We start from the raw sequence: 17525 nt of genomic DNA on the forward strand, positions 1-17525 counted from the left end.
TCGGACCGTTTGACGTCATTTCGGGAATAAGTTTTCGACCTTTCGACCTTTCCACCTTTGACCTTCCCTAATATGTTGCTTCGCGCTGTAAGAAATCAAATCAAGCACGCTCTGTCTGTCATGATGGCTGAATCTTGCCCTTGCCTGCAGCCCTCGGGCCTACGGCCCTTGGGCTGCAGGCTCGGGCAAGATTCAGCCATCATGACCTCCTGAGCGTGCTTGATTACATACCTCCTACTACAATTGTAGTACAGTCATGTACATGTACAATGACTTATGTACGGTCATGTACGTGTACAGTCGTGTACTAGTACATAATACTCAATGATGCAGACAGCCAGACTGTTTCGGCCAATGAGGCCTCATCGATCAGTGCAACTCCGAGCTTAAAAAAATTAATAATTAGGATTGAACAGTACAGTCATGTACATGTGTCTGTCCGTACCCGTGCACCTCTGACCTGACTGTCACCTGAGTTGACTTCGCAGACGCAGGAGAAGTAGACCTAGTACAGCTGTACAGGCTTGGCCAAAGAAATCCGACCCACGTGCCGAAAGCAGCGCCAAGGCTCATGCGGCCTCTGCGGCTCTTGATGCTGGGATCAGTTATGGGTAGGCATATGCGGATAATGCCGGCAGAAAAATTGGCCAGAATTCGGTAGATTTTCTGGTAAGTTTCATGCATGTTTTGTATAGGGATAAAGAAATGGAGCAGAACTCGAGGAATTGCCCGCCATAAGGTTTGTATGGTTCTGCCAATTTCACTGCTTTTCGAGCAGAATCTGCGACCTTTTCGAGCATTACTCGCACACCCCTAGTTATGGGAACCTGCATGACGTACACGTACCTGTACATGTACATGATTGTCAACCAGTTCAGCGCCGCCAATATCAGCCGACTGGCATTTCAGCACTCTTATAGTTCAGCGCGCATAAGAGGGGCGCTGGTGTCAGCCGAGCTGAAATGGGTTTCGCGGCCGATGTGGGAGCACACCATGTACATGATTGTACATGTACATGTACAATAATAGTTACACAAGCCAGAACAACAGAGACCAAACATCTTTCTCGTTACTCCGAGTTTCGTGTTCCAAAACACTCATCAGACGAGAAAGATTTTTGGTCTCTGTTGTTCTGCCTTGTGTAGTACGCTCTGCCCTTTGAGGTATTGAGCACTACGTCACGTGCAGCAAGGACTTCAGACACGTTTGTGATTGTAATAGCTACACGCAACGTTTGACTCTCGGATCTGATTTCTTTGGCCACGACTGTACGGTTGTCGTGTGAGAGAATGCAGGTTTAGGCACGTGACATGAAAGCACTCGAGTGACTCGAGCCAAGGACAAGGTGACATTGAACACCAGCTGTCAAGCAAGATCTGAATAGAACGCTGCGATGACAGGCGTTTGAAAGCTGCTACTGTTGACATTACACAACGCGCTGCGCGCGATGCATGCTCGGCACATGTAAGAGGCACATGTGATCGCCTCGAGGCGTCGAGGTGTCTGCGGACCCCCGACTGTGCACATTCACCATTTTGTCAACTGTCTCCCGGCTCACAAACGTACTGCTGGCAGGCCTAGGGCCTGTACCGTCACTTTTGACACGTGCAGCGGACCGCAAAGTCTCTTTCATTCACCTGGCACGCGGACATGACTCAGTATTGCTCAGATTCTCCGTGAAGCCTGAAGGTGCTAAACAGCAATACTGTTATCTGCCAAGATGTAGCGGTCCGAAAGAAGTGTTCCCATGATCTAGTCCAGCAGACCGTCAGTGCCCTGAACGCGTTACCCGTAGATCTACGGCATCAGACCATTCCTGACCAGATGCCGTGGCTGGGGCGGGGGCGGAACCAGCACAGATTTCGAAGCACAGTACTAAACGATGGTAAGCAATGGCAGAAGGCCAGTGCCCTGGACATAAACACTCGCACATACAATGTCAATGTAGCCCCATCAACAAAACCAGGGAAATCGAATCTCCCTAGCCTCCCAGTGCCTTGGACTCACGCATACCAGCCGTCAAGCCGATCAATAGAAGAGGAGTAGGAAATTCGTATCGGAATCGCCCACCTTTAATTCTCATTGCCTTTCACTGGCACATACTCTGGCCTCGACCCAAAGAAGCTGCGTTAGAAAATCGAATCGCCCAAGCTTCATAGTGACTTGGACCCAAACACTAGCCCTCAACCCTTTCAACAGAAGCCGAGTAGGAACATGGAATCGCCCTAGCTTCTCAGCGCCTTGGCAGGCCGAGATGGTAGCACAGACTTGGACGTGATAAACAGTTACTGACGCTGGTCGGTTGTGCCAGGGACGTACTCGTCAGGTTTAGTTCAGGCGCATTCTGCAAGGGTCGCGTGCAGCCAGTGCTGAAACTTGTTCACAGCGAGGCTACGAGCTGCTTTGCTTTCGCGTTCCAACGACCAGTCGCTGAGTCAGTGATCGTCGATTGTCCTGGCAGTCCTCTGCTGTAGTGCAGCACTCTGTATAGAGGATTGGCGTTCAGGCTGCAAAGCGGAAACACGCTGTGTACGTTTCTTGATCAGCACGCGCACACGACGCCAGACTGGGATAGCCTGAGCACCCGACCAACAGCTCTTGAAGTACTACTGCAGTCGCTAACCTAACGCTGTCACCCGTTCGTGCCCGAGGTCCTGACGAACCCCAGCTCATGGTTGTGCACACTACCACAAGGACAACTCTAGGCGTTAGCAAGCTAGAGTGTGAGGACCGACAGACCATCCGCGTGTGTGTGTGTGTGTGTGTGTGTGTGTGTGTGTGTGTGTGTTGGGAGATAGTCCGCTTCCAATAATATAACGGCGTGTGGTTCTCTAACGTTTCAGTTATCACCTGAACCCGAACGGTGCTACATGGTGCTGAGTTCGTCTGAGTTCGCTACTCCTCTCCGTGGAGTCAACTGGATTTTGAGTGCGGACCAGCTGGGGCAGACGACAGGGTCACACCTCGGTGGACGTGGAAAGCGCCGACGTCTATCCCGGTGCCCCAGGGAGGCAGTGGCGCGTCGACTCGTGGATTTCGCAGATAAGGTGAGAAGGTCGCCGCATTAAACATGCCATGTAATTATAAACACGATGAAACTGCAAATCTGGACTGCTGACATGATTAGGTTGGTGCAGAGTAGTATTATTATGACTGAGACTCTACTACGATTTTGTGCTAAGTCATTATGCATGTGTGCGGGCCATATTGTAATACAGGCGTGGCCATTATTATTATTATTATGATCCACCTTGTTGGTCTTAATTAAGAGCTACGCTTGTGGTCCGTACCTGCTCACACAAGAGGCTTGAAATGGTCAGGGATAGTGAAGCTTTTCACTGACCGCCGCAATTAAAAATCCACTCGAATAAGAAGCTAGCCGCTTGGTATTTCACACCGTGTGACAGTGATGATAGAAATGACACGTGCTGGAAAGGTCTTGCCTCTTGGGCTGCAGGTTTTTGCCCTGCGTTGGACGCGTCCCAGATGGACCTTCCGGGTGTTTGAAGCACGACGTTGGTCGCTGCCTTAGAATAGGCTTTTGTTGTGGCGCGCAAGGCTTCATGTAGAACGCAGGGTAGCTGGAACGTAGGGTAGCTGGAATGTTAATCTAATTATGTACCCGCTGTGTTCATAGTCATTCGTGTATGTACATGTACACCGTACATGTATACACGAAGGCAAACCGTTACTTTTAGAGACCAAAATGTGGATTATTCTTATCATTATTAATGCCGATCCGTAGCTCTGAGTTGGGTAAACGCCACATGTGTAGAATCATAAGAATGTCATGTACAGTCAACTTTGCTTATAACGTTAGAATATCATGTACAGTCAACTTTGCTTATAACGACACTCGGTGGGGCATCAGAATGGTGTCGTTATAACCGAAGCCTCATTATAATTATGTATTACAGTGGGATGGGACTTTGCTCTGGGCATGGAAATTCTGTCGTTATTCGCGAATTGTCGAAATATCTGGAGTCGTTATAAGCGACGTTCACTGCATGCTTACACATGTACATGTGTAAGCATGCAGTGAAGAACACACAGAGAAAACAAGCAGTAATGTGTAGGGATAAAGATTGCGGTTATAAATTACTGTCTCCTCACGGTTGGTTTCATAAAGAAAGAGTGTCAAATAAAAGCAGCATTTGGAACTCTGCGTAACAGCTCGCATGTACATGTACATGTAGATGTTTTGCTCACTGTGTTAATACTTAATAGTACCGTCAGTTGTACTGAGTTCTGCTCCCGTGGCATGATTGGTATCGGAGCACGTTCAGCAAACGTGAAGCAACACTTCAATCCAGACCGTTGATTTTGTAGAGTGAGTGAGGTTGGCATAGCTACATGTATAGAGGCCATGAGGATATCAGTGGGAATACCGTAGACGTGTAGACCAAAATCGACTCGTCCACCAGTCAGTGATGCCTGGGTAACCAGTCAGGCTACCGCAAATATCCTGAGTGTGAAAAAGGCAAAACGTGACGTCTGCGTCTGACGAAGTGTGTGTGTGTGTGTGTGTGTGTGTGTGTGTGTGTGTGTGTGTGTGTGTATGGTGGATTAGTGCTTCCTTGGTTTTAAGCTGCATCCATAAGGCATAACACAACACCTTTGGGCCACAGTGTGGGCATAGCCTGACAAGGCCGTACACACAATGACCCTGCACACAGGATATGCCGGGCACCTCGAGGCAGAACAAACACAATCTGCAGCATCAGCAAGCCATAGTTTTGCCCTTTGCACTTTCAAAGGACCAACATCGTACTCGAGCGGAACGAGATCGCCTTGAGCCAAGCCAGGTGGTGGTCACATATCGGTCGTAAACATGAAACTGGTGTCTGGTGTCTTGTGGTGCAGCAGTTTCTACAGCTCATGTACACTAAAGACGCAAATGCCTGCAGCTTCAAACCGCGAACCGAGAGGTCCTTCAATTAATGTAGTACTGTGTGCTTGCCTCACCAGCACAGGCTTGCTTTGCAGCCCCTACTCTCCCTGCTGTTTTGTCATTGTATACTCTGTTGTCTTCTCCCCTTCTGACGAGTAGGTTTTGTACTTAGTAAAACAAAACAAAAACAAAAAAAACAAAAACAAAAGTACTTATACATGTACAGTGCTGTGAACTGAATTCCGACCCCTGAGCGGTGCGCTCACATCGCAAAGACGCAACATGGGACAAAAACCACGAAAATAGAGACCGCTAGAATGTGAACGCACCACCGCTCAGTGGTCGGATTTCAGTTGCAGCACTCTAGTTGTGGTGGTAACTGCATGCAGCAGAGTGTACCGAAATACGGAATCGCAACAGGCTACTGCCTTCGTGGAGGCGACCGTAAATTAGGCATATGCGGATAATGCGGGCAGAAAAATTGGCCGAGAATTCGGTGCTTTTTCTGGTAAGTTTCATGCATGTTTGGTATGTGGATAAAGAAATGGAGCAGAATTCGAGGAATTGCACGCCATAAGGTTTGTATGGTTCTGCCAATTTCACTGCTTTTCGAGCAGAATCTGACACCTTTTCGAGCATTATCGGCACACCCCTACGGCGTAAATGGGATTCTACTAAATGAAATTATTGTAAAAAACGTTATGAGCTCGTGTGGTTATTATGCCTGAACACCAGCTTCTTATCAGCCAACGACCGATATGAGGCGATGCATGAGTGTGCAGCAATGCAATCAAGAACAGTATGCTCAGAGCCCGAACCAGTACTCCCCCATTGGAACCACGTACTGATGTAGGCATGGTTGAATGTACAGTCATGTACATGTGCATGTATTGTCGTCGTACATGGTGTAGTTGAAACGTTACTACTATGTGGATTGCCCTATTCAAAATTTAAATAATAATAATATTAATTGTAAGAAATAGTTTGCTCCCCACACCGGAGCTCGCGCTATTCCGCCGACTTTACTTGACACTTGACTGACTCACGACTGCCATCCAGAGCACACGAGAAGTCCATATTGAGCAGGGAGTGGTGCTTTCTTGCAGGTTTGCCGAGTCGAAGGTTCGATGGACTTCTCGTGTGCTCTGGATGGCAGTCGTGAGTCAGTCAAGTGTCAAGTAAAGTCGGCGGAATAGCGCGAGCTCCGGTGTGGGGAGCAAACTATTTCTTACAAATCATCGCCGAAGTCGCAACCACTACTTCATAATATTAATTGTACATGTAAGTAACGTGTTACGAACGTACTACTTGTAGTCTTCGTGTGAGATAACTCTCCCCAGCTCACCCACGCATGACGAATACTAAGTTTTTTTCTGGGCAATCAGCCTTGTCAAGTGTCACGCCGGGAACACAGAACAAGACTGCAGACAATGCGCATACCTGAGCGTGACCTGGTGACCGGCTAGGTGCGTCTGGTGGTGTACAGTGTATCGGGCTGCGTTGCGGGGATGAATGGGCCCTGGATCACGTTGTAACACGGCGTAGATCTACGAGGAGTATCAGACATGATCTGGTGGGCTTGTCTAGTCATCACAGTATTTACTAGTATTACTAGACGTTCGCAATCCATTCTTACTGGTAGTGGTACCCTGCCACATCAGTCCAGTTTAGGAGCATGATAACAAATGTTTCATCTCGCTGTACTGTGCAGCAAGAGCGGAGGTAACTCTTGTTTGATTCTGATCTCCAGTGCAATGCCAAGCGCTGCCACGGTTCCATACCTCCCATTACTGGTACTTCATGTATCTTCAGTCCATATCGAAGTTAAAATATTAGTCAACTTCGGTAAAGTAAAGCTTGCACGTGCGCGTTACCACCGGCTATGCAATTGTGTTGAAGAACACAAGCAGCTTAGGAAGTTTCGCTTGTGTCAGGCCACCACCATGTCTGGTATACCAATGACTACATGTATGTGGCAGATGCAGCGCCTAGCGGCAAGGGTGAGGTGGTGAATCTCACAAACCTCTTTACCTGCATCCATGTTACCCTCACTACTGACCCTAGCACTCTGAGTCTGTGAGTTGTGAGTACTGTACCCAGTTGACCGCGTGGGTACCGGGTGTAGGCAAAAGAATACCATAGCTCGCTGCTCGTATTCATGCTTATGCGCAATAAACATGCCAGCAACACAATAGCAGCAGCGATTTGCCGCAGTACGCAGTATCTTTACTGTAGGTCCTCGTCATGGTAGGGAACAGCGCCAAATATCTGTACCGCAATGACGCACACACATGCACATGAATTCAGTCAATGTCTTGTTAGTCTGTTGTTTTGTCATTTCCTGCTTCTTTCTTCTTTTACGAATTGGGTGCGTGGTTTCAAGTAAAAAAAAAAAGAAAAAAAAGAAAAAAAGGCACATGCGCTTATGAGTGAGTTTTTGCGTTATTTGCTATTTTTTGCGGGTCGTTTTGTCTCGCATTCAAAAACACCAGACATTGTATTTGTCTTATGCAAACAAGGCCGGTCTAGGCAGCTCGAGGTAGAGTGCTCAATGCCCGAATGTACATTACAGAGCAGTATACACACACACAAGTCACAACAGAGGCGAAAGGCTGTGTACATGTACATGTAGCTGCATTTCAGCGATCATGGGACAGCAGCATTCACTGCGAATGCTGCTGTCCCATGATCGCTGAAATGCGTGAAACTTAAAGTTACATTATACTATAACCATAGAAACCTCATGGCGGGCAATTCCTCGAATTCTGCTCCATTTCTTTATCCACATACCAAACATGCATGACACTTACCAGAAAAAGTACCGAATTCTGCCAATGTTTCTGCCGGCATTATCCGCATATGCCTACTGAGTCATGACTCGACTACTAGTCATGTAGATTTCACCTGTCCATTCAGGTCGTATAGATTGTCTCGTGTGCCAACACAAACAGGCGATGGCGCCGCCGTCTACATGTATTTCTGTGACGAGATACTCAGTGTGCTTCATAAGGACAATACAGTAGAAGTGACTACCGTCGTCCACAGTGGTCCAGTGCATGCGAGTATGTACCTCATACGATTAGCCATGAAGAGAGAGAGATAGAGATAGATAGATAGATAGAGAGAGAGAAAGAGAGAGAGATAGATAGAATCAGCTATTCTCTCAGCGAACGGCAAGCCACACGTAGTATTACGTACATGTGTGTGCGATCACTTTTTGCAGTAAGTACAGTTTTAAGTAAAGCTAGTAGCGGAGCTAAGTGAAATACTTCTACCTCATTACTTGTTAGGGGAAGGGAATGAAGTGAGTTTCACACATTTAATTTTCTTCTGTTCATGCCCGAAACGTGCTGTTCTCAAATGACTGAAGACCCCAGCGCTAGGTCGCCGACTGATGATGTGTTACACCTTTAGCTGAGTTTTCTCCCATGAGGAGGGTCTAGCCATTTGAATTCCGTGTGCTCGTTCCGCTGCTGACGTTGACGACTTTCACTCCAATAACCTATGGTGTTGTATTAACACCCTGATGAGTAACGACCTGTGCGTGCCGTTGTTACGACTTCCGAAATGCTTTCCCAACTCATGGAAGTTACAGTCAACTTGGCTAATAACGACTTCGGATATAACGACAATTCGCGAATAACGACAGCTTTTCCATGCCCAGAGCAAAGTCCCATCCCACTGTAATACATAATAATGAGACTTCGGGTATAACGACACTTCGCGAATAAGTACACCTTTCTGATGCCCCGCCGAGTGTCGTTATAAGCGAAGTTGACTGTACTTGCGTTGTAGTTGATAGGAAGTTCACGCGTCGGAGATTGGCACCGTCAACCCCAGGTGGGTATCCGCGGTGAACGTGACGGAAACTGCCTCGAAAAGTAGGTGGCACTTTGGTCACTCGGGGAGATGAGAAAGGAATGCTTCGCGTCCAGTTTCTGTATGCCTAGCTACACAGAGCGGCTTGGTGAAATCCGATCGAGTGAATCGGCTTTGCGCCCTCCACTGTACAAGAGTAAACCACAGTGTTTGCAGATCTAGGGCTACACATCGCTGGGCGAACATTGTATGCTAGACTCACTTGATCGGATTATATTGAGCAGGACTAGTATACTCTGTACACGTAGCTGCTCTGCATCGTGGGTGAATTTAAAGCCTGCGTTGGTCTTCTTCATTTCTAGTTTTAGTCCCGTTCGGACAGAAAAACACAGTGGACAGACGCTATGTTGTTACTCGCAGAGTCTTGTAAATAGTGCAATGTTGAGACGCGGAGAATACAGCCGTATTCACATACAGTCTTACTACTTACAGTTTTCCCTTCGCAGAAAGTCTAAGGGAAAAAACGTGGTGAGAACACTAGTATAATGTTCAAGGGAATGTACCTGCGATGACCCGACTTCTGCTAATTTGAGGTCTATTTTTCTGATTGTCTTCACCCTGCCTCCACTCATTGTTACTTTCATTTTCTTATTTTTTGTTTTCTCTTCGTTTCTGACTCTTCTTACTGATTGTCATCGCTTTCATAGAATTGGGTAGGACTGCCCGTTTGACAGGCGATAGAAAATAAGTAAACAACAACGAACAACAACAGCCTGTCCGTCGCAAAGTTAAGACGCTTCGTGAGGGCCGAATTCGAACCACTTTTATGTTTATGTATCTATGTCATTCGGATCTTCCCAAGTTGTACATTGTACTGTTGAGATACCGAATTCAAATAAAATAAATCAATAAAAAAAAACCGCTTGGTACTTCAGCTGTTTTTCATGTTCCGTACAGACTACTTCAAGTGGTTAGGTCGATACCGTGAGCGGCCGTCTTCTCTCTTCACTTCGTTCAGGAAATCATTGGAACGATGCGATGCAATCACGTGCGCGCGTGAGAGAGAGAGAGAGAGAGAGAGAGAAATTCACGGGATCTACTAATGCTATGTGGTTGAAATAGCTTTCTTTCGTCATGTTGTTCTTTACCTGTGTAGCTTGCATCTGGACTTGACTTCCCGCTTGCTCCTATTGGATGTTGAAGACCTGGCTTTGTGAGGTGAACGTATTGGCTCTTCTCTTCTCGCCTTGCACACACTGACAAGCTGACAGAACCGAGCGGAGCACGGATGCCATCATGTCGAAGGAGACGGAACGCAAGAGCGGCGAGCGTCGCCACTCGCGGAAACAGGTAGGTACTTACGCTAGCGTGCGCGTATTGCGTCAGCGTGCGTGTGTGTGTGTCGGTATTTGTGTGTGCGTCTGCGCATCTGTACGTGTCTGTGTTATTAACATTATTGGGGGATTCCCATAAGCAGAAGCCTAAACCACCCTGTCTCCGAGACTAATACTATTATCGTTGTTAGATACTTCTTAAAATGTGCGCAAGCTCCACTGCGACCACTTAATTATTATGCAAAGCCCTACACACACCATCCTAAAAATCAAGTGGTCTCTTCGCTGCAAATAATTACGATATTTCAATCAAATTTTCGGCCACCAGCCATCATCAGGATTGAGGAGAAAAACAAGTGAGGTGGACCTATCATACAAATTACAACACGGACACTTTGCTAAGGACACCTCACTTGTCAGTCACCAACTCCTATGGAAGCGAGCGCTCGGGACCATACGGCAAAGCATTAAAATTAATGTTCTTAATGTGCGCAAACTCCACTGCAGCCACTTCATTACATGAAAATCCCTACACACACTTGTAACATGCGATAAGGTAAGGTAAGGTAAGGTCTTGTGGAAGAGAAGTTTGCATGAGAGCTGTGCACGCTTCTGTGTGCGTGTGCTCATTGTGTTTTCCTTCGATTGCTCTCACTTGTAATCGACGCCTGAGGTGCTGAGGTATATGATATTACTGGAGCAACAGGTTCTGTCGATATGCTCCTGGGGTTTTGTGGCCATCCGTGGGTCTCCACATACACAACTCGCCCTACGAGTGGATGGTAGATGCTGTGCCTCGACTATAGTCGCTTGGAAATGCATTCCATTTCCGCGTCCTTTTCTTACACCACTCCTGTTTTCCTCCTGGACGCCATCAGATACCCAAGCATACATGATAGGGTTGCCCAATGATTACGCATTATGCACGGACATCGGACTGGTGACACTACGCGCCACTACGAACCCTGGTCCTATCTTTTACCTCGACATACTAGCACCGATATGCAAGCAACCTTTTTCACTCACTGCGGGGTGACCGAATAGTCGCTGTTTGACTTTTCTGGGGAGTTTTCCCTTTTGCTGAGGACGTGGGCTGAAGAGGATACGTTCGCAAGAGTTTCGACTATTCCAAATGTAGCAAAATGGATTCCCATGTACACGTACCATGCGCACAGTAGAAGGTGGAACCTTATTAAAAAAAATTGGTTTCAACACCAGAGTTCACGCAAAGCGATTCTAAGGCAACGGTAACATCAGTCGTATACAGTCGTCCCTCTCTAATCCGGCACTTTATAATCCAGCACCCTCGATAAACCAGCACAATTTTCAGTAGCCAAAATGTCCTCTTCATGCACATTGCAGCAGTAAATCAGATTTGTTAATCCAGCACCCTCCCTAATCCAGCAGATTTTCGTGGCACAAATGGTGCCGGATTATAGAGGGACCACTGTACCTGTAAGTAGAACTGATTATACTGCAGACGGTTGGAATAAAGGAGTCAAGGAGTTTGGTCTTGAATCTGCACAGTAGTGAACTGGGGAAATCCCTAACAAAATAAGAAAAAATAATAATAACAACTGCGGAAGGTCTCTTTATTAGCAAGTATTATTCTTTTATTCCACGATGGCGTGACGCCAGTAAGGACGATTAATAAGTGTGATAGAACTGATACTAGCCAGAAACAGCTAGATGGAAATTGCCCGGGGAGGCAAGAAGCAATTGATCATGAAAAACAAGTGGTTTAGAAAGTCCTTATCATGATCTCTGTCTCCACAGTAACACACACTCAACAAGATGTTGCTGATCGTCGTACATCATTGACCTGTGGATTATTGTTTGTTCTTTGGCTAGGTTCGATATTTTAAAGTACATGGACATGTACATGTACATGACTGTACAGGTCACGTGTTACAGTGTAGCGTCTACACTGCACTCAAGTACAGTACATGTACAGTGCTGGCAACTGAAATCCGACCCCCCTTGCTGGCGCGCCGCGTCGGCAAGGGGGTCGGATTTCAGTTGCCAGCGCTGTACTAGCGTGTACAGTGTAGCCCGTGGTGCATAGTGTATGGGTGAAACATCAACACTACACTACACTACACTACAGTATTGCCTGGAAGCCCTGCATGCTCTGTACCGCCTGGCATGTAACCAGGCGGTCACGGGTACTAGCAATATTAGCTCAGCGGAGATCGATGTGAATAATTAACACACCGGTTGTCCCTATCGTCCGTTACACATAGCACACATAATTGTTTTTTAAGTTAAGTTATGTACTTGAAAGTACAGTACTTCATTGTGCCGCATACCAGGTAGTGGTAGCAGTGCATACACATTGTACGAGCGACTGCAGTAGCAACGCGATCGACTATTTCCTTCCGGTGATGTCCAGAAACCCCCCTCGTCTATGTGAAACGTGCAAAGCAATGATGAGAGACATTTCGCCGTCACTGAATAGTAAAACATCGCTACTTCAGCATGACTGGTGATTGGCACGGATGGCAGGATTAATTAATACAGCCTTTGAAGACAATGCTTAGCAGACCTTGGAAGGCCGTTCGTCCTGACGTTACCAGTAGTTTCTTGCAGTTTGTTTATTTGTTTAGCTTTATTTTACTTCGTCATAGGCACAGGCAAAATCTGCCTTCTCAGTAGACGTATTACCACAGTTCTCGCAAAGTGGTGAAGATCGATACTGATATGACACAAAAAGGAAGAGGAAAATATAATAATTATAGTTTAGCACTTCAAGTCGTTTGTTTGTTTGTATTTATTTAGATTCGCAAATTCAAACGGGCATAGAACCGAATAACATGAAAGCGAATATGAAAATTATAATGAGAATGAGAATTAAAATACTTAGATCTTCAGCGTAGAGTCAGCGGTACATCAGAGGGAGATCGGGTACAACAGAGGGAGATGGGGTACATCAGAGGGAGATCGGGTACATCAGAGGGAGATCGGGTGCAACAGAAAGAGAACAGAAAGGCAGAAGATTTCGCTTGTCTTCAGCATCTACAGGGCACAGGTATAGGGGATGCCCTTTGAAAACCTCAAGCAGCCTCTGAACATTGGTCAAACGTTACGCGAGCACACCTGTATTGTGTGGGCTGTGACAAGCCGACGGGCAACATCATTACATGCAATAATATATTATAAGTTTTAAGCGATTCCGATTCCGATTGGATATAAAGCACGACTTTAAAGGCAATGCTGTAATTCGATCTCGGATAGAGAGTACCTCGGTTAGAAAGGTCATGGCATTGGAGTTACGTCATACGGCCTTTTCCCCCTTTAGCTTTGCGCGTCTTCTGGCGCATTCATGCATTGAAACGGGTGGATCGGAATTCGTTACTTATGGTGGAAACCGATCTCTGTCTCCACCACTAGGTTATGGAGCAGGGAGGCAATCATCTCCTCGGGCAGGAAGATAACCTTGTACCATTCTGGGGCGCAGTAAGTCAATCGAACAGCGGACACACACGAGCTCCATGTTCTGTACCCACACCCTCACCAAGCCATTCCATGTAGCTAGTTGACATGTTAGCAAGCAAGAGAGGCACACGAGCACTACAATACACACGGAACACAGCCAAGAATGTCTGGGTGTGAACAGGTCAATGTCGGCCAAACATGATTCGCGAATCCCTATTCAGCTCATAACGGAAACTACGCGGGTTCTCCGAGTGAGTCCTACGGACACTATTAGCCTACACTTCATTCAATTCGCCCCCAAGTAGTATGCATGCCGTGGATCTGTTGTGTAGGTTTGAATTAGTTAGCTTTGCAGATGATTTCGGTAGCCGTTGGAGAGTAGTATTTTGGGAAGTTTGCATACCTGGTCACCAGTTCTGGCTCATGAGCAAACAGCCATCTCTCGTTCAGAGCGCGGCCAACTCGTTCAAGGCAGTCGCTCCGTGCCAGTTCCTCTTCTTTGTGTGAAATTCGTATAGACTGTTGGGCCTCTACTCTATCCTGCATTCCTGTTCGGTCCACGTCGCCTGCTCTTGTTGCCCTCCTGAACAGGCCACGTTTAACACACCCTGATAACTTAGCCGAGTGTCTTGTCCTCTGACAAAACCATCTGGCTGCATTTCCGCTGTGGCTAGCAGGCCCTCCGGTGGTGATATTGGATCGCGCGCCCTCCAACAACATCATACTAACGTTTGTATTGGTGTTGGTGGCTTGGAAGACGGTTTCATTTGGGGTTCAATGGCACGGCATACATGTAGCGTCAGTGGTGCCTCGTGCAAAGAGCGTACAATCACTCATGGAGTCCTGATTAGGACTAGGTGCTACAGCGGAATGGCGACAACTTTATCGTCCTTCAGGGGGTGGGGAAATTTCATGTCAGACATACTACTTTTTTTGCATTCAATTTTTTTACATACTACATACATGCACTATGGACTTCGACGTACGATTGTTGTCTAAAATGCTTGCTCATCTCGTCGACGTCTCGTCCTGGATCCGCCCAGGATTACGTGTCTGCAGTGTACTGTCAGTTGACTTTATCCAACCACCGCCTTTCGTCAGTGCGGACTGTGTGGCTTGGCCTCTCCGTCGCCTGCAGTTGTCGTATTTCGATCACGCACAGGAGAACAATGGCGCACGATCCGTCCGACGGCACTCCTCTATTACAGGTTCTCTATGACCCCAACTTCCTTTGCCCATCCAGAAAGTACCAGTACTTGTGCGAGGCGCGCAACCGTTTACAATCAGCTTGTTATCGGCGCAGTGTTGGTCCCTATTGTGCGAATCTTCCCCGTTGCCTGCAGGCAACAATGGTGGCCTAATCGGTATTGAATTGCGCGTGAAGTGTGTGAAGCGGCATTCGTGTAAGTACACAACTGACCAACCGGCATACCCTATACGAGATCAACAGGCACACATCGCTATGCTGGCGGTGATACCGACGCATGCTACATGTATCAGACATAATCATTTTGATGTGACTGTCAACTTCATGAAAAGACTACGTATGTACCGGTACATGTGTTATACGTGTAGGTCCTGCTGGCAACTGCGGATGTATGGTATTTGGTATTGATTTATTTGAATTCGGTATCTCAACAGTACAATGTACAACTTGGGAAGATCCGAATGACATAGATAATAATATATGAAAATTTAATGTATCTTATCACGTGTTTGTTCTGGTACTGCATTCCCTTCATGTGTTGTTTCCCGCATTTTTCCACTGCTCCATACACTCTTATGGTAGTGTAGTGTGAACTAGAGGCGCGTAAGAATATTCTTGCTGATTCTCTACCCCCAGTATAAATTCTGGCTTCGTTTTCGTTCTTGCTCATTCCCATGTAACTACTGATGAAAAGGGGTGAAAAGCCTTTAGTATTATGAAATTGACAACCTTGTTGTTGTGTGTATAAAAGGTATCGTATATCTGCCCTCGTAGGAGGGTGCGAATATCTGCCCACTGCACTGAGCGCTTTTCAGGGCAAAGAACACGTTATACATGTACGTGCCCTGCTAAATGCATCGTGATTGGCTTCTTCCATGGTTATTGTCATGTGACATGCCATAAGTACATGTACATTGTAGTTTAGTTCAAACTGGATGTCCCCTGCAGAATGCTCCGTGCTGGAAAACATGTTTCCCGTGGAGTGAAAGGGTGCATAAAGCTGTAAGGTTTCGGCTAGGCCACGGGGCAATGCGTAGTAACATTATTGGGTAGAGTCGTTGACTACAATTGTAGAACCAGTGCCCCATCCCCAACGTGATTGGAGTTCGCACTATATGACTGATCATGTAATTGGGCAGTAGTTGGCATGTCATCAATTCATCATCAGCCCTTTTGCATTGGGATCGGCGTCAGGCTAAGCCTTGGCTTGGGCCACACCCAATCAGAGTTGGCATGTGCGAAGCTTTTCTGTTTCTTTTCTTTTTCTGCGAGACTGCCCATGGGCTCCAATCTGATTGGCATTGAGGAGCAAAAGGGTGCTGAGACCTAGAGCACTCGGCCGACCTGAAGTCTTCGTTTCATAGTGAGCTAGATGCACCGATATGGCATGAAAAAGGGAAGAAAGGGGAGAGGGAGAAGGAGGAGAAAGAAAGCTATAATTATGTAGATAGGACACGGATGAATGAATGGCGAAAAACAATGGCTTTTCACAGACGTTCAATCCCTCCCATAATTCTTCATTTGAAGCATTCTCTGAAAGGGTATACACGGGGAGGTGGGGGGGGGGGGACTACTTGGACTCTTGGAGGCGTGGAGAGAAGTGAAGACGTCCGTTTACTTCAACGCGGGAATGCCAGGCAACATCGACACCTAGCAATGCCAATGTACTGTACTATGTATTGTGCAGACCTACTACATGTAGTACTTTCGCTCAGGTCGATAGAGACTGCACTGCATCGCAGCCGAGATTTGCTCCAGGTTGATCAAAATGCCATTGTGGATTGATGAATGCCGGGCATAGCTGGCCTGTCTACAGTCGATGACACGACCCACCACGACCTGCATGCACAAGCTACTGTGTAGCTGTCATTCCAGCAGAGACCGTATTTTCTTACATGACACGTGATCGTTGCCCATGCCGCGGCCAATAGGCGGTCTTTCCGCCCTGGGCATATTCAGGCAATCAGGACCGATTGACGTCATTTCGTGAATAATTCGACCTTTCGACCTTTGACCTTCCCTAATATGTTGCTTCGTGCTGTAAGAAATCAAGTCAAGCACGCTCTGTTGGTCATGATGGCTAAATCTTGCCCTTGGCTGCTTGGATGCATGCAGCCCTCGGGCTTATAATTAGATTCAGCCATCGTGACCTCCTGAGCGTGCTTGATTACACACATCCTCCTCCAGGAAAGCTACCTCCGACTCAGTACCTGCATGTCATGTAGTTGCCTCCCTCTCCCCTGAGGCTGCGGACTATGTCTTGGACTTGGAAATTGGTTTGGTCCATATGGTTGTGATTTCAGTGGACATTCATTTGCCGGGGAGGCAAAAAGGGGGAAATGCAGACAAATTGTCTGCACAAAGACTCGGAAATCAGGGACTCTTCAGGCCTAAACAAGGCTACCGGGCCAGGAATCCGCGAGTTCGACAGAAGCCTTTTTCATAGCTCTCTCGGCCTGGAGCCCTCCTGGACGTGGTAATACCATCAGAACTACAATCACGCTATCCCTAGAGAGGCTAGGTACAAGCCAGTACAACTATGTCGTAATGAGGTTGTCCCTCGTCTGCACAAGTCGTGTAGTGCTTGTTTCTTTCACCAGAGTTTTAGTGATGCCGGATGGGGACGGCAAGGATCCCCAAACTGGGTTGTAGATCTACTGCAACAGCTAGTACAAGCAAACGACGTGCCATTCTTTGCCAGTTTACTCTACATACAGATTTCTCTAGCCTAGGAGGGTTGACGGCTGCGCCGTGGAGACAGGGATGTGTCAAAAACAGGGCCCCGAGGCGGATGATGGGAGCAAAACGAAGGAAAGCCGATCCAAAATTGACAGCAAAG

At 47.1% G+C, this 17525-nt stretch overlaps 1 protein-coding gene across 1 annotated transcript in view; it reads left to right on the forward strand.

Annotated features, from left to right (window-relative positions):
• The first annotated feature begins 1806 nt into the window (after positions 1–1806).
• Positions 1807–17525, forward strand: part of LOC135826528 (serine-rich adhesin for platelets-like) — a 34260-nt gene continuing 18541 nt past the window's right edge. Inside the window, exons 1-2 of the mRNA XM_065339136.1 lie at positions 1807–3047; positions 9867–10060. Of these exons, the coding sequence (XP_065195208.1) occupies positions 10007–10060 (54 nt within the window). The 5' untranslated portion in view covers positions 1807–3047; positions 9867–10006. The remainder of the gene's footprint in view (positions 3048–9866; positions 10061–17525) is intronic.

This window comes from Sycon ciliatum, chromosome 10, assembly GCF_964019385.1.
Source record: "Sycon ciliatum chromosome 10, ocSycCili1.1, whole genome shotgun sequence".
Lineage (NCBI taxonomy): Eukaryota > Metazoa > Porifera > Calcarea > Leucosolenida > Sycettidae > Sycon > Sycon ciliatum.